Source organism: Macrobrachium nipponense, chromosome 19 (genome assembly GCF_015104395.2).
Source record: "Macrobrachium nipponense isolate FS-2020 chromosome 19, ASM1510439v2, whole genome shotgun sequence".
NCBI lineage: Eukaryota > Metazoa > Arthropoda > Malacostraca > Decapoda > Palaemonidae > Macrobrachium > Macrobrachium nipponense.
Window position 1 is genome coordinate 61,516,097 of NC_061088.1, and position 23,881 is coordinate 61,539,977.

Here is a 23,881-nt window from a genome sequence, read left to right on the forward strand (position 1 = left end):
GGTCAGGTTTAGGATGTCTGATGATGAGCCGAAGAACCGATAAAGGAAAAGGAACTAAACGAGACAATTACGGCCTTGTGAGACACCATCCAGTTCCGGGCCCCACCCGGGGGTGGGAGGGTTGGGAGGCTGGCCGGGCCCCGCCTGAGGGGTCGGGAGGGTCGGAAGGCGGACCGGGCCCTGCTGGGAGGCAGGAGGCGGGCCAGTCCCCGCGAAGGGGTGGGGAGGCACGGAAGGGTCGAAGGCGGGCTGGGCCCCGCCGATGGTTGGGTCGTGAGGCGGGCTGGGCCCCCGGCCAATTGGTTGGGGGGTCGGGAGGGAGGCGGGCTGGGCCCTGCCGAGGGTAGGGGAGGTCGGGAGGTGGGCCGGGTCCCTACTGAGGGGTGGGAGGGTCGGGAGGCGGGGGCTGGGCCCGCGCCGAGGTGTGGGAGGCTTGGGAGGTGGGCTGGACCCCGCCGAGGGGTGGGAGGGTCAAGAGGCGGGCCAGGCACAGCCGAGGGGTAGGAGGGACAAGAGGCAGGCCGGGCCCTGCCGAGTGGTGGGAGAGTCGGGAGGCGGGCTGGAACCTGCCAAGGGGTGGGTCGGCCGGGAGGCAGGCCAGGCCCCGCCGAGGGGTGGGAGGGTCGGGAGGCAGGCTGGGCCCCACCAAGGGCTGGGAAGGTAGGGAGGCGGGCGGGACTGTTCGGAGGCGGGCCGGGCCACCACCGAGTGTTGGGAGTGTCGGAAGACAGGCCAGGCCCCGTGAAGGGGTGCGAGAGTCAGGCTGGGCCCCACCGATGAGTGGGTTGGTCGGGAGGCGGGCCTGCCCACGCCGAGGGGTGGGTCGGTTGGGAGGCAGGCCGGGGCCCGCCAAGGGGTGGGAGAGTCGGGAGGCAGGCTGGGCCTCGCCGAGGGGTAGGACTGTTGTGAGGTGGGCGGGGCCCTGCCCATGGGTAGGACTGTTGGGGGCTGGGCCTCGGGACCTTAGGGGTAGGACAGTTGGGAGGCCGAGGCCCTTAGGGGTAGGACAGTTGGGAGGGACCCGGCAGTTGGGAGGCAGGCCAGGCCCTGTAAAAGGGTGGGATGATTGGGAGGCATGCTGGGCCCCACCTATGGGTAGGATGGTTGAGAGGTGGGCAGGGCAATGCCCAGGGGTGGAATGGTCAGGAGGTGGGCAGGGCTGGTCCCTGACCAGGGGTAGGATGGTTGGGGGGCAGGCCAGGCATCATCTAGTGGTGGGACAGTTGGGAGGTGGGCTGGGCCCTGCCCAGGGGTGGGACGTTTTGGGGCCCTGCCCAGGGGTGGGTCGGTCGGGAAGCGGGCCAGGCCCCGCCAAGGGGTGGGAGGGTCGGTAGGTGAGCTGGGCCCTACCTAAGAGTTGGTCGGTTTGGAGGCGGGCTAGGCCCCGCCTAGGGGTGGATCGGTCGGGAGGAGGACCAGGCCCCGCCGGGGGGTAGGACTTTTGGGAAGGGGACTGTGCCCCGCCCAGGGGTGGGACAGTTGGGGGCTGGTCTGGCCCCGGGACCCTAGGAGTAGGAAGGTTGGGAGGCGGGCTGGGCACCGCCCTGAGGTGGGATGGTCAGGAAGTGGGCAGGGCCAGTCCCTGGCCAGGGGTAGAACTGTTGGGGTGCAGGCCAAGCCCCCTCTAGGGTTGGGACAGTTGGGAGGTGGACTGGGCTCCGCCTAGGGATGGGACGGTTGGGAAGCTGGTTGGCCTCCGCTGACGGGTGGGACGGTGGCCTGGTCCCTGGCCAGCAGGGTGGGATAGTGTGGGACAGTAGAGAGGCAGTTCAGGCCCCACCATGGGGTGGGATGAGGGGGAGGTGCATTGGGCCCAACCTACCCCAGTGAAGGGTGGGCTGGTAGGGAGGTTTGTTCGCCCCTCCTTGGGGTAGGATGATGGGGAGGTGATTTGGGCTCTGCTGAGGGATTGGATGGTATGGACGTGGGTTGGGGTCGTTTAGGGGTTTGATAGCTGGGCGGCGGGCCGGGCCCCACCGAAGGATCGGACGGTTAGGAGGCGGGTCGGTTGGATTATTATAATATATATGTATATATAATATATATATATATAAATATATATCTATATATATATATACTATATATTATATACATATATATATATAGATATAATATATATATATATAATACATATATATTTATAATATAATATATATTAATTATATAATATAATATATATATTATATATATATATATATATATATATTATATATATTACTTTCTTGATCACTAAAAATGAGATTACTCTATTTTAGAAATGTTGTTGGACCTCTAAAAAAGCATAAATAAAAACTGACGTAAAAAGACTTATTTTTCTTACTTAGCCGAAGGAACAAACTGGAAAAATATTTCTTTGATATCTCTTGAAAAGTAGGAATGCCAAATTTAACAAAATGTTTAGATATACCAACGAACCTGTCAGTATTCGTATAAAGTCTTTATCAAATCCTTTTAACAGACTCGAAGTTTGTTCAGAGTATCCTTAATGCTTTCCAGCACGAGTTGAATACCATAAAGCGAGATGCAGAATTATTCAAACAGGTGAACTTTAATATTTTTATCGCAATTTAACATTTATTATCTACGGCACAGCAGATATAATGAATTGATAAGCTCATCGTCCTTATTGTCCACGCAGAACTCCGAATAGTATTATTTAATAAATCTTTTCGGATTAACTGTCATTACTTGGTCTTTTCAGCGTTAACGATAAGATAATGTTCTTAAAAATATAGCGTATATGCGTCGATTTGTTTTTGAAGGGCTTTTACTGACGAACTAAGTTATGTCATCGGCAAATAAAATGGGATTAATTTTGATTTCACCTATAGTACTTACATCCTCCCTCTCGTTTTTCAAATACTTTCTGCTTAAATCCTTCATGAAAACTGCAAATAATATAGCAGACAGAATGCTAACTGGCCTATTGCCACATTATTTTTGGGATGGTGAGGAAAGGGAGTTTCCCATTTTACTCTAAACGTCTGGATAACATTCCAGTTTTTCAAGATTATTATTATATATATAAGTGATACTTTTCTCTGCCTGTTATATTAAAGTGGTACTTTTCCCTGCCTTAAAATATCAAACATCTTTCTATGGCACATACGATCGAATGTTTTGAGAGGTCCGTAAAAAAGAAAAACTGGTATTGCTTGAACGAAATAACTCTAAATGTGTTTTGATAAAGACAGCCATATCTATGCTATAAAAGGTTTTATAAGCAAATTGGTTATCCGTTGTTTCAAAATATTTCTCTGACATTTCTGTAAAATTATACTTTCGAATAGTTTTTATGTAATGGATGCTAAAGCTTTTGGTCTATAATTAGACATATTTGATAGATTTTTCTGATGGTCTTTCATTGGAGAACATATTTTGATATTTAAAATTTCTTGCTTGTAACTGTGAATATACAAAAGAGTATATTATATATATATATATATATATATATATATATATATATATATATATATAGTATATATATATATATATATATATATATATATATATACATACATAAATGAATGGATAGATATAATTTTCGAATATTCGATGCATCCCAGTCTAAATTTATAACGTTTGATCCTTTTACTGAGAGCTACTAGAAAAACAAAATAGTCCTATGATTACTGAACACAGTAAAGTAGGATGTAATGACTTGGAGAAACGAAAATATAGAAAAATGGATGTTCATAAAGAAAGGCGGGAAAGGTTCCATGGGACAGGTAAAAGAGGATGGTATCATAAAAAGATCTCAGGAAGAGGACGACTACAAAACTGAGAACCCCGGGAACCCAAGGAGACGGATATCAAGAATAAAGCCAAGGGTGCGTCGAGGGGAAAAGCAAGAGAGCTTTCTGAGTCTCCATTACCGTCACCATTATCACAGAATTGATGGCTGCGACTTGGCAGAAGTCATCAGAAAGCAAAAACTGGTGGGAAATGATGGGGCAAAGATGCCAATTTATGTTTCAATCCTTTGCGTAGATAAGGAACAGATATTTAGAAAGAATAGTTTAAATGCTTATAAAATTTGGTGTAAAAATAAACGCTCTTCGGAGTTGATTTTCTCACATTACCTCGGACAAAGTGCTGATTTCTTCGCTTAGGTTGTTTTGTAGTTTCTTTTGCATTCGCTTAAGTTGTTTTGTAGTTTCTTTTGCATTCGCTTGAGTATTCAGTGAGTTGTATATTCGCTTGGGAACTATTTATGTATGTGTGGACAGTCGGGTAAAACTGAATTTGCTCATTTTTATCAACTCTCCCGTAAATCGTCTCCCAGTGAATTAAAACTATACCTCTGCAACAAGCGAATGCGGAAACGTAATGTACCCATTACGCTTGACTTCAACTATTGTATAAAATCCCTACCGACATCACCATCTTTTCCTTAGCCAAAGCATAAGAAAAATAAAACATGCAAATAAATTTTACTTTCGTTTAACGAAAGTAAAATGTAAAAGCTCTCCTATAAGTTTTGTAAAAGAATCAGTTTTGCGTTGTCTTCACCGCTTTCCCTGAAAGTTATCATACAATACAGCATCTGAGAGTCTCTCTAACCAGTTGGCTTCGTTATCATATCATAAGGTCTCAGTAGTGTGAAGTTTTTTTGGCAACGAGGTTCTTGCTTAATTTTATTTTATGCTGATCCTATCGGAAATATTTTGATCATTCTCTTGCTCTTCCATTTTAATGTTTTTATTGAGAATATGCACAGCCTTTCTTCTTCTGCTCACAATGTTTTCCGAAACTTTTAAGAGAACTGTGATGCTTTTACATCACCAGAGTAATACATATTGCATGATTGACAAATTTTTCGTATTTTTCTAGTGGTATTTTCTTGTGAACACGTCGAAGAAGTTTCGGGAAGCTGTGAAATATAGGTCTTCGACAAATGTTAGCGAGGAAACCAAAATATCGCGAATGTCTCTTGAGATGTCAAAGGTGAAGATTTTGCTCGATTTCCGGAACCTGGGGCATCCTTAAACAGAAACGCTGGATTCCATAACTCCAGAAACTGAAAAAGGCCGTTCGTAGGAAAACACGTTAGTGGCATTTTATTGCAATTCCGTTACACCCTGGTAATGCACGACCCGGCACTCCTTTGGCAACATCACTGTTCGGGGCACTAATTGGACGGATAATGACGTCCCATCTGCGTCCCAGTTCCTATCTGGTGTCCTTGCGAAGAGTATTTGACATGGTTTGTTCAAAGGTGGCGCGAATTGATTAGTACTCGTGGATGCTATTTCGGTTAATACCGTTTTACAGTCAGAAAGTTTGTCCCACGTCTCACGATGACTTGACAGATATTACTTTCAGTATATCCATTTGTGTGTGTATAATGTGTGTAGTGTATATGTGTGTGTATTGTAGCCATGCATGTATTATATACTTAAGTAGAAATGCGTGTGTGTATTATCTGTAAGAAATTAAGCACGAAAATAAAATACCTGACTACAAACACAAGCAAACCTGAAGATCCCGCATGGAACTTTCCTGCCCGTGACTACGATTAAAGGAACAGGCCCGCCAGGATTGTTAGATTTAGTTCACTGGGCAATAAAGGCGTTGTTATCAAAGGGCTGCAAATGCCGCGGAATCCCGTTGGGAGTTTCAGTGTTTACTCGAAACTTTTTCATTCGGAAGTTGAGTGTTCCTCTTGGCCTGGAGAGTCGTACGTTATCAGTGTGACAAAGTAACTAGCTGATCTTGGGAGTGACCGAGGTTTGCTCTGGGTACCACTATATGATGGGGACTTTTCTAAGGACTTTTTGTCTCTTTATGTTTTGGTAAGAAATTAAAACCGCTGCTGAGGGGATTATATATTGACTACATTTTTTTCATATACGTTTTATTAAGATTATGAAAATTGATTTGAGTAATTTGCCCTCTTTTGACGTTTAAGCGGTTCCAAAATCAGTTTGGATAGAGGAAATTAATGGGAATTAACAGTTTTTTCTTACCCATTTACACTATTTCCCTTTCTTTAAGACCATCAGGGCATCTCTCATACGAAATCTAATAGGTGTGGATGTCAAAGTAGCGTTGAGGGTGATCAGCTTTCATGACGAACATGTTAAGTCCTTTGATCTCAGTTTCACAGAGTACTTAACATTCCTTTGAGCCGTGCAGTTTAACTAGCTTTCATAAATGACAGTTTGTGTTCTACTGGTTTTGTACTTCATAAAATCTTAATGATCTCACAACGAAGATCCCAGAGCTTAAGAAAAAATGAAAATCATATTTATTCGTCATATCGATTTTAACGTCGGAAACGTAGAGAAAAATCCTTGCAGACGTATCAGAAAAAGTCATTAAGAAGAAACGGCTTTTTTACCAAAAAGAATGAAAAGATTAAGTTTATGGCTCTCACTTATATTGTTGCGCGGATGTGACTTTCTTTGATGAAGAGCCTGTGCAAGATTTAAGAAATGCTTCAAAGCCTCAGAGCTTTTCGTAGAAAGGAAGGTATCTTGAATTAAATTTTTCGGACTACTTTTGTAAAGGTTTCAGAATGATTTTTATTTCCTACGTAACGTATCTGGTAGTCTCGTTACGAGGACGACATTTTTAAGGTTTGTATAACATCTTGTTCTTTTTCCAGGAAAGGGCTGAAGAATAATTTGAGGATAGTCTGTAAAGAGAGAGAGAGAGAGAGAGAGAGAGAGAGAGAGAGAGAGAGAGAGAGAGAGGGAAGTATAGATTTCAAAATGCATGAGGAATTCAAAGTATGGAATTTGAAATTAGCAGGAAGATACAGAGTAGGCTAATGTTAATGAACAGTTTTGGAAAACTTTATTTTACTACCAGATCTACACACGCTTATTCATGTTACTCAAGTTCACGTTAGCTAATCATGTTGCTGTGTGCAAAAGTCATTGAACTGTACAACAGGTAAATAACGACACCCACTCAGTGGAGGTGCTCTCTCTCTCTCTCTCTCTCTCTCTCTCTCTCTCTCTCTCTCTCTCTCTCTGCCGAGAAAAGTTTTGGGATGAATGGGAAAACTTGGTAAAATTTGGGTTCTCCAAAGAAGACAGATTGCGTTCTACATATGGTTTTCAATCTTAAGAGCTTTAGACTATAAATATGCGTCAGACTTTTCAACGGTAGTTTTTTTTTTTTTTTTTTTTTTCATATCATAAGGTAAAATGATAACAGTTCTTTGGAGACAGTTTTCTTTTTTTTTTCTTATCGACATTTGGTAAATATTAGCATTCCTTGACTTAAACATTTTATCTCCCACTAGAAGAGTTTTGATTCGATTATTATTTCTGAGTTTGTTTCCTCTTTGATGCATTGCTTTTCTCAGGTGAAGGCGTCTGGCCTGTTTCCTCTGAGAAACATCAGTGACAGAAACCTGTGAGCTGTAATAGGATCACTTTAGTTGGCAAAGAACCACTGTTAAATCAAGTTTATTGTTGATAAGGGAAAAATGTGTCTGTAAGCCAAAGTCAAACTGAATGAAATAAAAACAACAATAGAAATAATATGTATTATTATTTTACTTTCTTTTAAATCCTTGCAAAAAGTGTCATGATCACACCAGAAGAATAGTATAAGGCACAGAGGGATGTTACGCAGTAAAGTCATTGTACCAGAAATTGACAGATATTGAAAAGTAGACTCCTGCATCTTTGGAACAATGAACAGAACAATAGCCAATGAACAACAAAGGTTTGAACGGCTCTGGTGAAAGGGATTTCCAGCCATGAGCACAGGTTTGGTCACATAGGAAAAGGGAACAGGCCACGGTATCGCATACGAAGTACACATTGTTGTGTGTGTGTGTGATTTCCAATGGTTTTGATTAATTGTTATAGATTTAGAGAATTAAATTTGATTATATATATATATATATATATATATATATATATATATATATATATATATATATATATATTTGTGTGCGTGTGCGAGATTATAAGTAATCCCTCGATTATCGGGATCTTTATTATTAAACATTCAGCATTACCTGACAGCACCATACCGGGGACCAAAGATATATATAAATTTAAGAAAATTTGAAGAATCACTTTGATGGTTGGCAATGCTGCACTGCCTTAGGAAATGTTGGTATCACTGGTTACATTTATGAAGCAACTGAGAAAGGAGTGGTGGGGGGAGGGGTGGGTAGGCCTTTAGGCCTTTCCTAGGTCCTTGGGGATGGGAGAAGACAGTAGTAAACACTGTTTACAAGAGCACACATAGAGAAAGGGTTGTTTTGGGAGGTGGATGGGGCAGGGAAGGTATTTCCCTGCCTGGGAGGGGATGGGAATTGGGGTGTTGGATGGGTGGAGAGGGGTAGGCAGGCCTTTGACTTCATTAGAACTTTTTTTTGTTTCTTACGTTTATGCTTTTTTCCACGTTTTATGAAATAATTCGTACAATACTGCACTGTAACTTATAGTGAAATACATGAAGCACAAAGTAAAGAAAAAAATAAAAATACGGTACAGAGAGAGAGTGAACCACTGAGGTACTGCATACACTTTTTCTCTTTATTTCATTTTTTATTTTATGCTACACTATTCTCATTTTTATTTTCACAGCATATGGTATGTAAAAACAAATTTACTACCCAAAAGAGATAGAGATAAAAGCATTTGATATTCCTGCCTTTTGGTTTGTGGCATCAAGACCAGACATATACGTATAGCACACTGCGTTGCCAATATCTACTAATTGGCATTTTAAATATTTTTGATTAGAGAGGAAATATCAAAACTGATAGAATATTTTCTTGTTTGCTTTTATATGTGTGCAATGAAATATTGTATAGTGAGAATCAAGTAAACCACGAAAAAGGGCAACATGTGATATTGTGCTAAGAAACTCGCATGTGCATACACTCAAAGAGAAAGATGTTTGTAGAGAAATTGTTATTGGCTTAAATGACACGCATGGCGTCCCTTAACATGTCATGAAACGTCACTTTGTTTATCACTTTTATTGGCTAATACGGATGTCATCAATTTAATAGCGTACAGTAGACAGTGTAGGGGTGGACAACCACGTGTGTTTATTTCGAGGTTTCTCGCTATTGGGGGAAATGTATACGTCATTGTGATTTATTTGTTTTTATTGGATGATAGGCATAGGTTACAACCGGAAAGTATCAATGCACTTGGTAACAGAGTCTTTTCCTACAGTTGTGCATGATCAGTTGCATGTTTCATTGCATTGCTTGTAGCATTGCACCCTCTACTGGTGTTGTGTAATGTATCGTATATTTTTTTGCATGGCCCCACCACGTCCTAGGAGGGCGAGGAAGGTGTTGACCCTTAAACAGAAACTAGAAATCGTTGGGAGAATTGATGTACGTTGGTCTAGGTCATATATCATGGAGGAGTATGGTATTGCACAGTCAATCTTGCCTGATTTCAGGACTTCCCAGGACATGAGAAGAAGACATCCAAGAGTCAGGCCCACAAGGTTGTGGAAAAAGACCGACATGAGAACATTTAGCAGTCAACCTTGACCTGGTTTCGTCGGCAAATGGCGGCTGGCAAGCATGATCGTGGCGCTTAGCTGATGGCTGCAGCTATGAAGTTCGCAGGCCTGCATGAGGTTGCAGACTTTAAGGCATCCGAAGATTGGCTGCTCTGACTAATGAGAACACTCATAGCAAAGCTCTGAATGCTTCCGAAGTGGAAACGGAGGAATTTCAGCTTACAAAAATGACATTTGTTGATGTGCCAGGTTCGGCCATTGAAGATTCTGATGTCTATTTGTTATCGCACTTTCTCGTGATCTTTAAATGGTAAAATATAGTCCACAGTAGTCTATATGTAGTATATTGCTAAAAACAGGTAGCTTTCGCCAACTTGATTAGTTGGCCTCTTCAGCCTGAATTGAGGCCAACTGATCAAGGTGGCGAAAGTTACCTGTAATTAGCAATATACTACATATACACTACTATGGACTTTATTTTACCATTCTGATGTCTATTTGCCGCCTCTTAATGACCAGGACCCTCTAGATATCAAGGAGGTAGGAAGCACGGGAGGTACAGGACCTTGATGATGCAGTGGTGGTGGAGGAGGAGGAGGAATTTAAACCTCCTCGCAAGTTTTTAAAAGTCTGGCCTTCTATGCCGGTTCATGATCGCACACAGGTAAATGAGAAAGAAAAGGTTGTTTTATTACAATATTTATGTTAGGGAAAAGAGTGATACTCATTATCCATTAGTGTAACCTACTAGTATATTGCATGTTGGGAATGAGAGAAAAGGAGTTTGGTTTTTTATTTTAAAGATTATTTATAATGTTGAGTTCGTTACAAATATTGGAAAATAAGGTGGATAATTGCTTTTCGCTTCAAGTTTTCATTTTTAAGTGTGACGGGTGTTGTTCAATAGCATATTGACTGTTTATTGTTATGTGATATTGACAAAGTAACGGGAAGAAGGGACAGATTGCATTTGAACGTCGATAGTTTTTGTCTTTTGCCCTTATCCGGATTTTGCCCCCTATCTGGTAGGTCCTTGGCTCTGCTAATCTGGATAATCGAGATGTTATTGTATATGAACTTGTATATACTTGTATATGTTTAGTTGTTTTCCTTAATGGGACAAAGGCTTAAAAATAAAGTAAAATAAAATTAGTAAAAAATAAAAAATAAAAAATAAAAAACATGTCACTGCCACCTTCATGCATTAAATAAACGATCGTGGGCGTGAGCCTCTTATTTAGGAAACTTTCATAAGGTCATTGGCCATCCCCCGTACGACACACACTGTGATAGTTACATCTGTCTTCCCGTTCTTGTACTCATGTGTGCTTCCTGGATACTAAGGCCCATATTTTCCAATTCCTCTCATTTGTCATTCTAACCCTTGATGTTATAGGCAGTCGTCCTCCATTCTTTACCCATGACCAAACTTACTTTAAATACATTTGTCCATCGTATTACCCTCATTAACCATTTTACTTCTACTTTATCCACGTTTTTCACATTTTCACTTCTCTCTCACCATATATTCTCTGCAAATAGTGCTGCTCAACAGCTTCAGTTTCTTTTTTTTCACATTTGATATATCCACAAAGAAGATTTCGCTCATCTTTCAATTTTTATATATTCCCCACATTGACTTTGTCTCGTCCCACCATCACCCGATCTGTTCAGCATCATGCTCTAATTATGCTCTGGAGAAAGAACGGAATAAGAAAAGTTTGCTAGATTATGTGTTAGGACAGATTAGATGAAATATTAAGTTGATAGATATAATGTGGAAAAGGAGTGGTAGGATTTGTAGTTTTATTTAGGCATTCATTTTTTTCAAATATTTTCTGTTTATTTGTATATTTATTATTATATCCTATAATATTTTCTGTAACCATTTTCCCTCTCGTTGTCATAGAATGTCGTACAAATATTTATTACATCCCTGATTGCTATTATCCTTTTATGATTTTTACAAAGTGTTAATTACATATGTAGAATATATTTAATAATAATTACTCTCTCTCTCTCTCTCTCTCTCTCTCTCTCTCTCTCTCTCTCTCTCTCTCTCTCTCTCGTGCTTTCTGTTACTCACGTCGGTTGATAAGCCATAAAACTCCCTCGTTATGTGGCGTCCATGACGAAAATTGATATAGTGGGTGAAGCAAGAAAGGAATCCCCTGTTTAGCTACCCTTTATTTGAGATGATCCTTCTGGGAAATATATCCAGAGTGTTTCCTTTGATTACTTTGTTACGTTTGTGGTTTTAAAGTAGTATTGGCAGTAAAGGTAATTAATTGAGAAATAGAATCTTTGCGCATGACAAAATCCAGGGCAATTATGAAGTCTTTGTGCTTGAAACAGTGTAAGTTGTGGCACAATAAATTATTTTAACATCTATAGTACTTAAGGGCTTGTATATTATATACTTACATTTTACAAATGAAACCAGAGAATGCTATGTTAAAAAAGTCAAAGGTATTTGTTTTGTCTCATAGTCTATGAGACAAAACAAAGTCTAAGCGTTTTGACTATATATCGCCATTCTTCTTTTTCATGAAGACACCGAATATTGGAGAGCATTCAAAGTTCTCTTGTTCTTAGTCAGGGGAAACATTTATATTTTTACATAGTTCTCAAAATTTTTTTTCTGGAACAATTTTTCCCTTAGTTTACATCCAAGATTACCTTCATTGCTCCATTTCATACCTTGCCGTTTTCTTCTGTAATTTTCTTAAAAGAGATTGAATGTGTACTTGTTACATACTTCCCTTTTATGGAAGTCATATGAAATGGAACGGCCATTCGAGTGATGGAACCTTTAGACAAGCGTACAGAAACATTTCGCGGATAGACTTCGTTCTGAAGTCAATAAACCAGTCATTCATATAGTAGATCAGAATTCTACTTAGGGGTTATAGAAACAATAATTTTGTCCTCACATTGTACCTCAGTTACATCTGATGACCATTTTGTTTTCTGGTTTACCGCAAAGCTACCTCGGATGGTATAGAATTCTTTTAATTTAAAGTTGAAAAAGAAGCGATAACTAATCTGTAATGTTAGGTGATCGTAAGCCTGTGGTTAATAAGATAAATGCGTCATAACCAAAGCCTTCTCTTATGGGTGGCTGAGATATAATTTTGTCCTTAGATCTTGTAATTGTCATATTCCAACATGTTAAAACTTCACTAGGAAAAAATCCCCCGACACCAATTCATCGTTCCGGTAGGGGGTTAGTGCTGTCAGTGGACCTCATACGATGCACTGTAGGCATTACTTAATGTTCTTTGCAGCGTGCCTTCGTCCCATAGCGTTTAGTTCATATTTTTCGTATTCACAATCATAGTAATTGGTTCGTATATGAATTATAAGCTGTTTCTTTTATTTTATAGCAAGTGGAACTTTAAGTATATATTAGTTTAACCAACTACTCAGCTAATTAACAGCTCTCCTAGGGCTGGCCCGAAGGATTAGGTTTTTATTTACATGGTGAATTATAAGCTGTTTTTTTTATTTTACAGCACATGAAACCTTAAGTCAAGTTTATTAGTTTACCCAGACCACTGAGCTGATTAACAGCTCTGCTAGGGCTAGACCGACGGATTAGATTTTTATTTACATGGCTACGAATGAATTGGTTACTTAGCACCAGGACCTACAGCATATTGTGGGATCTGAACCAGATTATATCGAGAAATGAATTTCTAATCGCCAGCAATAGCTTCCTGTGGTTGTGCATTGGCGGCAGCGGGGAGCGAACTCGCCTACCAGATTGATTGGCGAGTATGCAACCCATTAGTCAAAATATGAAACCTTTATATACATATATATATATATATATATATATATATATATATATATATATATATATATGTATGTAGTATATATATATATATATATATACATACTATATATATATATATTTCATATATATATAGATAGATAGATCTAAGTATACACACATATATAATATATATATATATATACATATAAACGTAATGTTGAATTCGTTTTACCTCTGGAGCAACTTGCACCCAAATAATTATAATCGGACCGAATTCAAGAGGAATGTGTACAGTAGAGTCGAAATAAGTTCTTAACTCTGTTGATAGCAGGGTAGATATGTCAACTGTCTATCACTGGATCTAAACAACAATGCACAGATTTGAATCTTGTCCTAGATACATGTACACTTCCAAGATAATTCTCTGGGTATAAGTTATTCCCAGGGTAAAGCGAATTCGATATCAAGTGATATTTTGTACGTAATACCTGCTTGTATAAAAAGTCGTTTTTATGTACAAGAGACTAAATGCCAAAATTATATAAATTATATATATATTATGATATATATATATATATATATATATATCTAATATATATATATATATATATATATATGAATAATTATCACATCGAACCGTGATCCATTTATATATCAATTTAGATATTAAAGGACATTTGTAGCTTGAATTGATATATATATATATATATATATATATATATATATATATATATAATATATATATATATATATATTCGCAATGTCTGTGTATTTCTGTGCGCGTGTGTGAAAGAGAATGTAGATGTCCAGGTAATTTGCTAGAACACTCGTCAATTTTATCGCTGGAATTATGGGGTTAGAGAACAGAAAACGTTCTTTCCTTTCCGTAAATGAAAAATGTTACTTTTAATGCGGAATATTGATCATATACAAACTAAATCTGCATAGAAAACCAATAGTCTATTAAATTTTTTTTATAGTAATAGCTTATTACAAAAATATGATACTTACCATGTTAAGACTCCTGCGACGTATGTCAAAAGTATCATGTTCTGTCGTGAATTTCGGCCTAATGTTTCCGTGAGCATTCTTCCAGATTGTAAAAGTTTTGTAAGCAATCTATGCCTTCTACGTCATATACTCAATCATGGCCCCACAGTCTTTGATTGGATTAGTTTGTATGGTAGTCTAACAGCCTGATTTCATAGTTTTATTATTATTTTTTTTTTTTGCAATGTTAATTATTATGTAAAATCGACATGTGAAGGCAGTTAGGGAATATCGAAGTATCTGCCCATATTTTTCAAAGATTAAATGAATCTCTGGACATGTATGTGTTGCGAATAGATATTTAGTTGATTTCCCTTTCTGTGTCCAAAGCCAAGTTATGTAATAGTTGATAGTTTAGCATCAATATTTCATGTTTAGTTTTCAAATGTTCTTGAAATTCTAACAGCCGCAGAAAAAAAAATAATTTCTAGCTTTCATTATTTTTCCCCGGGAGATTCTGAAGTGTATTTATTAAAGAAGTTTTATCATGATTTCATTTATGAAATCTCCATGCTATTCCATAAATCGTCATTGGAGCATTTTTCTGCTAAGTATGTGAACTTTCCAAAATTAATTCTTCCTTCAAGAATTTGACTCTGTGGAGGGTCCTTATCGGGAAGGGGTTAAACTATTCGGAATTTCCAGTCATTGAAGCGTTGAATTGGACGGTATTGCTATGCGAAGACTTCCAAGAATGAATTGTTAATCGCCTCATTATCAGGGTTTTTTTTCGCCATTTACTGTCTTTACATATTTTTTTTCTCGTAATGTCTTAATTAGCAAGCGTAGTGTAAATACAGGAGTTTGTTTGATTGAAAGTCAATGAAGAGTTTGTATCCGTTCCTGGTTGTTATGACTCGGAGTCTGGTTAGGTGATGACGGATTTTCTGTACGATGTTTTTTTAATTTTTTACTTTAATTTCATAATAATGATTTGCTATTTCATAATAATGATTTGCTGCCATGAGAATAAATTTATTTCTTCTTTTTCTAAGTGATACGGATTTTGGCTGTGTACTTTAGGTTTCCTTTTCATACTAGTGAATTAGAACGGTATGCGATTATTTTAATGTTGAAGTGCCGTTCTTCAACGCCTCGTAATGCAATTAAGAACATACTGGCAGTTCGGTTCTTCGTAATTGAATTATTCCCAGATATCTCAAGCGTTGCTCGTGGAAGGGGCGACCTTTAGGGGTAGTTGTTTATTCTTTCTTTGGCTACAGCGGTACCTTCGTTCTCTTTCGTCAGTTTTTTAATTACTGGGAAAATTTTATATTTGCTAATCACGTTTCTTTGCTTTTGCATTGTGTTGTTTTTATTATGCAAAAGTTTAAATCGTGTTATAGTATATCATATTTATAACTTCCTGATTCTTATCTTTTATTCTTTCTTTTTATCTTTTATTCTCTCTTCATCCTGAGCATTGAATAAGAACATTGATGATATTTATATACTCCCGTGACACCTAGCGAAGGTAATCAGATTTGACGAAGAGGCAAATTTTCCTCGGATACCTGACAGTCAATTGTTTTTTTTAAGCTTGCTGAAATAAATAATTATCTGTAAGTGGTATATTTCATTTATCTGTAAATGGTAACTTTAATGCGTTTATTACCATCAAAGTAAAATAATTTTAGTATGAAATTAGTCTTCCTAATATAGCTTTCGATGTTATTCTTATATGAATATGAAGAAATTGCACCATCACTGAAAAACCCATTGGTTGGTATATTTTCTCTTTTTCCAGTAAAGTCTAATTTAAGGGAAAATACTCAAGACGATGTAAATCATGACTTGTTTCCATAGTGAATGGCTTTTATTTATTTATTTATATTTTGGTCACAGTAATGAGTGAGTGTTCTGTGCATATAAAACCGCATTTTAGAAACATCGTCAGACCATTTTATTATTACATGAGGCGGAGGATTAAGTATTCATTCATGGAGTTCATTGTGTTTTTGTCCCATTTACAAAGCTTCCAGTCTTAAATTTTTTGTATGTAATGTATTATGTACACATGTTTGTCCATACACAGTTAATTATTATTTTTATCTTTATAGCATGTTTGTGTTTATGTTTCCTGATAATGCCGTTGAACAAGTACTGGATGCCTTGTCCGTGCGCGGAGATTTTTTTTCTTTATTTTATTATCTTATTATTGGGGAGCGTCTCACAAGACTTTAGGTATAGAGGAACTTTCTTTTTAATCATATGTTGGTATTATGATGTCTTTATTCCTGAATATTTTGTGTCTTACACTTCTCAGAAAAGAGAAATGACTGTGTGACACTGGTTAATCCATTTTATTTTTTCTATCGTTGGCTTATATTTTCTCGTAGTCTGATTAGGGTAAGGGCACACATGTAGAAGTTAGCTTTGTTCTTGATACTGTGGATTAAACTAGAAGTTTCTAAGTTTTAAAGTCATTATACTCGTAGATTTTGAAAATTCTTAGGAAAAGGCTTCGAGAATACGTGAAGAATAGATAGTTTTCATAGATCTAAACCAGAAACGTCCAGTATTAAAAAGATAGTTACAGCTGCTCTGAATATTTGTGAACTATAGTAATTAATGTTATTTTTCCCTGCTTATTGGTTGGATTTGATGTGATTTTATCATAGAATCAATTATGATCGTTGATTACGAAAACTGGTTATGTTTTGTGCAAGTGATTAAATGAGACGAAGTTTTAAAGAACTTTAGTCAAGTATTTAAAAGTTGTCATACTCGCTTTGTTAATTTTCATTTGTTATGTAACCGTAGTATGAATTCATGTTTTGTATCCTTGTTGGGCTAATTTCCTTTTAACTTATGATGATTTTACAATAAGTAAGGATCTGTGAAAGCTTTATTGGTATCCAAATTCTTTCACAAGAGTTTAAGTAGCCACGCGAGAAATCCATAATGAAGTAGTTAATGAATAAAAAGTTGTCAGTTGACTATGAATATAGATAGATACAGAAAGCTAAATGTAGCTAAACAAGCTCTCCCATGAAACCCACGCGCCTTTATTCATACGTATTGTTTTGAAAGTGTGGGTAAGGTAGAGCAGAATAAAGGAATGGAAAAGTGGATACGAAAACCTGTGGACGTTTCCATTTCACCGCCGTCAATCCGAAGTCTTTTCCTTGAGTTTCAACCTCTCTATAGGTTTATTACTGTGAATTGAGAGATATGTCTTGCTGTTTCATATCGTTGTAGCTCTCGTGTTTAAATGGTAATATTTTTCCGGAATTATTATTCGTAGTCAACTGTGCGGCCACATTGTTTCATATCTTTTTGTTAGAAGGTATAACAAGTAAAAACATCATTGACTATATTCTACGAAATAATGTCCTTCTAATTCCTTCTGATTCCTTCTGACATCGGACATCAATATGTTACCGATGCCCTTTGATCAGCATTCTTTATATACCTAGCGAGCTGCTTACTAGGATATTTTTAGTCTTTTCTGATTCATATTTTCCTTTAGTGATTTTTCGAGGGCGTATTATTATGGTCGTAGTAACGACAGTCAATCGTTTCCATGATACTTTGAGAGAAATTCATTAAAGATCTTAGGCAAAGAGGTTCTTTTTCACCGTTGTCCTTGTGTGTGTGTGTGTGTGTGTGTGTGTGTGTGTGCGTGCGCGCGTTCGTTTGCAGGATATTTCCCAAATATTTGACGAACGTTGGTAAAAATATTAATTGGATGACCCATATAACCCTGTTTTGTGGACAGTATAAAAATTTGACAATTTGTCGCCATGACAACCGTGCCCATTTCAAGTGTTTCAACATTGAAGCAAATGGGAGAGTGTTAATCTTGGCCAAGTCCTTCCTTGTCTCGTAATTCAATTCCCTAACAAAATCTAGCGGAGTTGAATGCTGCAATGTGTCTGGTCTCATTATCTGGCTACATAAATTTGAAAAGCCTCCAGGGGCGTTGGTCTTGTCTATAAAAACCACTTCTGATTGATAATAACATGAGCTCACCGGAGTTAGTGTCGGCGTAGATTTTCTCTGTTAAGGGTCTTGTTCTTTCTGTAGGCGTTTTGTATTTGTTAGAATGGAATTGACTTGACATTTGCTAGCTTTAGTAACTCGTGGGTTTAATTCAAGGAATGATCTGTGAGTAAATCAAGGCAGAATTTGATAGCCGTTGTGTGTGTGTGTGTGTTTGTTGTCACAGGTTTACAAATACATTAATCGATATTGCATAGCTCATTGTTTAGGTGTTGCTATTGATAATTGGATTTGTATTACTTTTAATACCTGCCGATGTTGTACCTCTTTGTTTACCGATTCTTTATCTTTAGTGGCTATAGATAGCAGAAGTGACGAACGTTACGTAGAATATTATGGATTCTGAAACTAAATAAAAATGAACGAACCTTTTTTCATCGTTATCATATAAATGCAAAATTTCGTCTGGAAAGGAAAAGTGCTCTACATTTCTCCTTAAGCTGTTTTTTCCTTTATAAAAGTTTCTACGTGAGAATTTACCAGTCACTTTCATCTACTCTTGGTCTTTCCAAAGGAGTCTGAAGAATTTCTAGTTCTCTTCCGACTGATTCCAATCACCCTGTAGAGTGAAGTGGAAAAGGTCACACGACTGAGTCTGAGATAAAAGGATTCTGTGGAAGATCCTCAACCTAGTTTGGTGTTGGTTTTTGGTCTGTCTCGAGTTCTTTCTTTATCGCAGTGCTTTGTTCACAGTTTATGAGAGCTTTCTTTTTTTGTTATGTTTAAGATTTACTTTAATGGGGAAGTCACCGCTGGCATTATTTAAATCACACCTGATCCACTGTTGGAGTGTTCTGCAGAATAATGGCATTTTGAAACAAAATGCGATGATTTGGGACTACGGAGGCACTGTTGATACCGTCTGTTTTGACGAAACTGTTCAACATGCTAATTCTTAGTAGGATGTAGAAAGAAAATCATATAAAGCTTAGAGGTAGAACAAGCTTGTTTTAGAACAGGCAGAAGGTTGAGAGATCAAATATTGGAGTCAAGATATATTTACAGCAATGCATGTGTTTAAAAAGAAAAATAAACTCTCTGATGGCTTTTAACAAGCTTCCACAGAGCATGTCATGGAATTCCGGCCTGGCGTCACTATGGTACTCCCGTCAGATTATGTGCAACTAACTGACAGTTTCCGAGAACGAAGTAGGGGGTAGTGCTGTCAGTGGACCTCCTGTGATACACTGTGGGTATGACTTAAGGTTCTTTGCTTGGCCCTTCGGCCCCTAGCTGGCAACTCCTTTCATTCCTTGTACTGTAGCTCCGACCATACTCCATTTCTTCCATCTTACTTTCAACCCCCTCCTAATAATTGTTTCATAATGCAACTGCGAGGTTTTCCTCCTGTTCCACCTTTAAAACCTTTCATTTGCAATTGCCCTTTCAGTGCTGTATGACTTCATATGTCCCAGTACTTTTCCTTTGGCTCAGATTTTATATTCTTTATTCCAGGAACGAAGTATGTGCAGAGTTAACGTTGATGGAGCCATGTTAATTGAAATTCGCAATGAATAGTAGGGTGCTACAAAGGAATGTTATTTCACGTTTTCGGTTTGCCTGTGTGATGGAGTCTATTTGGGAAAAGGTGGTTGGGAACGGAACTGGAGTTAGAATGGAGGAACAACATGTGGAGAAGTGGGAGTCAAGGAAAATCAAGAACAAAAATTTTGATAACTGAGTAGGCACAAAGGGATGAATTAACATTAGATGGAGAAGGTTAACGAGGCAGAGGTTTTAAGTATTTTAGTTATAATGTCCAGTAATGTCTCACGAGTTATACTTAAGTGAAAGACATCTTCTCTTCCTAATCACTGTTTTTAATGAGCTTCTCCAGCTGTTTCGGTTTTGAACGTTTTATTTTTGTCTTAGCTTCGGTAGATGATTTACGCAATGATACCTTTCCTGACTGCCACCTTCCCTGTTTATCCGGACTTATGACTAACAGAGTGTAGCTGAAAATATGTATAGGATTTGAAAAGAATACTCGAAGATGAGAGAGAGAGAGAGAGAGAGAGAGAGAGAGAGAGAGAGAGAGAGAGAGAGAGAGAGAGAGAGAGAGAGAATTTTATTACTGGGCAATTATGCAATGGTGTGGAAGTAGTTTGGTTGTGTAAGGGAGGCGAATGTTTTCAGCCAAAAGATTGATTGATTGATTGTGTATTATATCTGGCGTCACAACATCTGGGTAATTAACACCGAAATAAATTAAATAGAAAAAATTAAATTTTTAATAAATTTCATATAAAAATATCAATAAATATATTATAAAAATTTTCTTCATATATATAAGTTCTTACATAGACATTCTATGTATAATTTAAATTTGGTTGAGGAGGCCCGCCTCCCTCATATAGATATATAACTGTTCTATATTACAATCCTTTCCAAGAATTGTAGCTAGGATAAAATTACCTACTCTTTCACGACCCCAAGACAGGAACCTATGTCTCAAATTCAAGAATCTGGGACATTCAATCAACAAATGTTTCACAGTCTAGGGCACAGTACAGTTTTCGCAAAACGGAGGATTTTCACGAGACATCAAGAACCCATGGGTGAGTCTTGTATGTCCAATCCTCAATCTGCACAACATCGTTTCTTGTCTTCTTGGCATATTCGGATATGACCAAGGAGACACTGATAACGTGATACTACGCATTTTATGATTAGTTAAAATATCCTCCCACTGGGACTGCCAACATTTTTTAACTCTCTGACCTACTAGAGGATACAAATCCCGATATGGTAGTAGGCATCTTGTGGGTTCTGGGGAGCTGACCGCAGACTTTGCAAGTTGGTCAGCTTTCTCATTCCCAGCCACCCCAACATGGGAAGGCACCCAACAGAACTTTATTTCTTTCCCTCTTCTTTTTAGGGTTAAAAGATTCCAGTGACTGAAGAACACTTCTTGAGTCACAATATATAATAAAATTATTTTCATTCTGAATTAAAACTTCTTTTAAAGCCTTTAAAATTCCATATAATTCTGCTGTAAAAATCGATGCAACAGATGATAACCTGCCACTTCTCTCTACATCAGGGAAGGCTACACCAAAGCCGACGCCAGCATCTGACTTTGAGCCATCCGTAAAAACTGCAATGGAGTCATCATGTTGCACGGAATGTTCTAAAAGTATTGACCGCATGGCCTCACTGGACAATTCTGTCTTGGCAAAATTAAAATATCTACAAAATTTTACCTCTGGAAAATTCCAAGGGGGACTAACTGAAAATTTTGCTGGTAAAATCTCGATTCTTGGCATATTTAATTCACGGACAATAACATTTACTCTAAAAGCAAATGGATGAGGTTGCTTGGGGTGATTTTCATAAAATTGCCAATGCCTTTCATTTTTCATACAAATGCTGGTTAAAGACTTAGGTAGCCTCTGGAATCTATACCAGCTCCGAACCAGCAGACGCTTGTAATGAAGATCCAGTGGCACCTCATCAGCATTTACAAGCATGCTCTCGGTGGGAGATGATTTAAATGCTCCTGTACATAATCGTATTCCTTCATGATGAATTAAGTTGGGCATTTTAAGGCTATTTGGCTTTGCAGAAGTGTGCACCTCACACCCATAACTTAATTTTGAAAAGACCAAGGCTTTATATAATCTCAACATCTGAGTTCGGTCTGCACCCCACGAAGTTTGAGACATGACTTTCAGCAAATTCATTGCTTTCAAGCATTTTGCCTTAATATATTTCAGATGTGGAATCCAAGTCAGCTTGCTATCAAAAATCAAACCAAGAAACCTTGTTTCAACAACACATGGAATTCTCTGCCTATGAATGAATAGATCTGGATCGGGGTGGAATCCCCTTATACGACAAAAGTGCATAGTTATCGTTTTACTGGCAGAAAATCTAAAACCATTAACCTCAGCCCATTTTACCATATTATCAATGCAGAGCCAAAAGAAGTCATTCTAATTCATAAAGAGCAATGTTCTGTACAGTAATCTGAAAATACTCTCAAACCACCGATTGTCTTTCGCTTCTTTTAGAACCTCTAAATATCATGAAACTGAAATTGTATGCGAAAGTAGGGCTATACATTAGCAAAGTCTCTGGAGTCATGCATACATGAATCGTGACATTACTTTGAACCTATAATTGAGTTTTATCTAAAGATAAAGCTTTTGATGGACGGATAGTGAGAAATTATACCATTCAGCTATTACCAAAATTCCAAATTTAGACGAGATTACTACAAAAAGGAAATAGAAAAGACCGATGTTTCCCTTCGCACATATTTAAGGAGCACCAGAAGAGTTGGAAGAGCCAGACCCTCTTCAGTGAGATGATTGGAGATTTGTCAAAGGGAAAGCACAGGAAAGACGAGTCTCTTCCTCAATCTTCAGTTTTGTTTTTTCTGTTTTTACCGGTCATTTCATGATATCTTTAATATTTGAATTTCCTTCTTGCGCAAATACATAGACGAAATTGCATGCGTCTTATACCTTTTACTGATTGACCCTTTCTTTAATGATCATATTCCTTTTAATCTACAACACTGCTAATTTTTTCCGCTAAAAAGGCCCCAACCGTTTTTAAAATGCCCTTTATTCCCTCGTTTTACTATTACAATTTCCTAACACTAATGGGAACGTTCTCAGCTTGATAACTTGCTCTTCCCTTTCAATGAGAAATAATTAACTTATGAATTATTTATTAAGGGATTTGATTTCTACATGTCTTTTTCTTCCGAGAAGTGCAAATTTGATATGGTTTTAAAAGTCTGTAATTAAGCTGTGTTTTTGACGTTGCAGTTCTCGCTTATTTCTAAAGACTCAACTTGTTTACGGAAGCGTTCAGGTTCTAATAGAAAAGGAAAAAAAAAGAAGTCTTTAGGAAAGTATAATTTCATTGCTGCCTCATATTTTGTCAAGATCACTTCTGAGATAGCTGAGTTTCGGCAATTTTATATATATATATATATATATATATATATATATATATATATATATATATATATATATATATATATACTGGAAGATTGGGGCATCTAGAACGCCGTAGATTCAGTAGGAATAAAACAGCAAACAGCCATCGTAGCATTTTAGATTTATTGGCCAAATTTTCGAGACTACATGTCTCATCATCAGGGCTGTAAAATACAAAGAATAAAAATTAAAAACGACTCAGTTTAAAACAATCACAAAGTCTAAAAACAAGAAACTTGAATTTAAAACAAACAAAAATAAGCTAAAACATTATTAAAAACATTGAAAACCTAATACTGAGAAAAAAAATTTAAAATTATATATATAAAAAGTTATGGTGTTAAAATGTATTGTACCTTACTCTATCTGAGCCAAGAACTGAGTGACATTCTCAGTTTTTCAGGAGGACGACGTCAACTTAGGCGATATATAAGACCGTGGAAGAGTTCTGACTGTTTAGGGAAGGAACAAGCTGTTTAATAGTTAATGATTCCAGGATGGAGAGAGAGTGGTCATTGGGTGCTTGGGCGATAACATTAAAGTCTTCATAAGTGAATGATGTCTTGCATTTCTTACAGTGGTCTCTTATATTAGAAAATTCTTTAGTTTTTAATCGACATCCAGTTCGATGACTAAC

At 37.9% G+C, this 23,881-nt stretch overlaps 1 protein-coding gene across 1 annotated transcript in view; it reads right to left on the bottom strand.

Moving 5' to 3' along the window:
- LOC135211929 (formin-2-like) overlaps window positions 1-14,325 on the bottom strand; it is a 103,047-nt gene extending 88,722 nt beyond the window's left edge. The window contains exons 1-4 of the mRNA XM_064245171.1: window positions 14,249-14,325; window positions 1,351-1,544; window positions 378-1,047; window positions 72-334 (exon numbers count right to left, since the gene is read on the bottom strand). Coding sequence (XP_064101241.1) covers window positions 72-334; window positions 378-1,047; window positions 1,351-1,544; window positions 14,249-14,325 — 1,204 coding nt within the window. The remainder of the gene's footprint in view (window positions 1-71; window positions 335-377; window positions 1,048-1,350; window positions 1,545-14,248) is intronic.
- Between the last annotated feature and the right edge of the window lie 9,556 nt (window positions 14,326-23,881).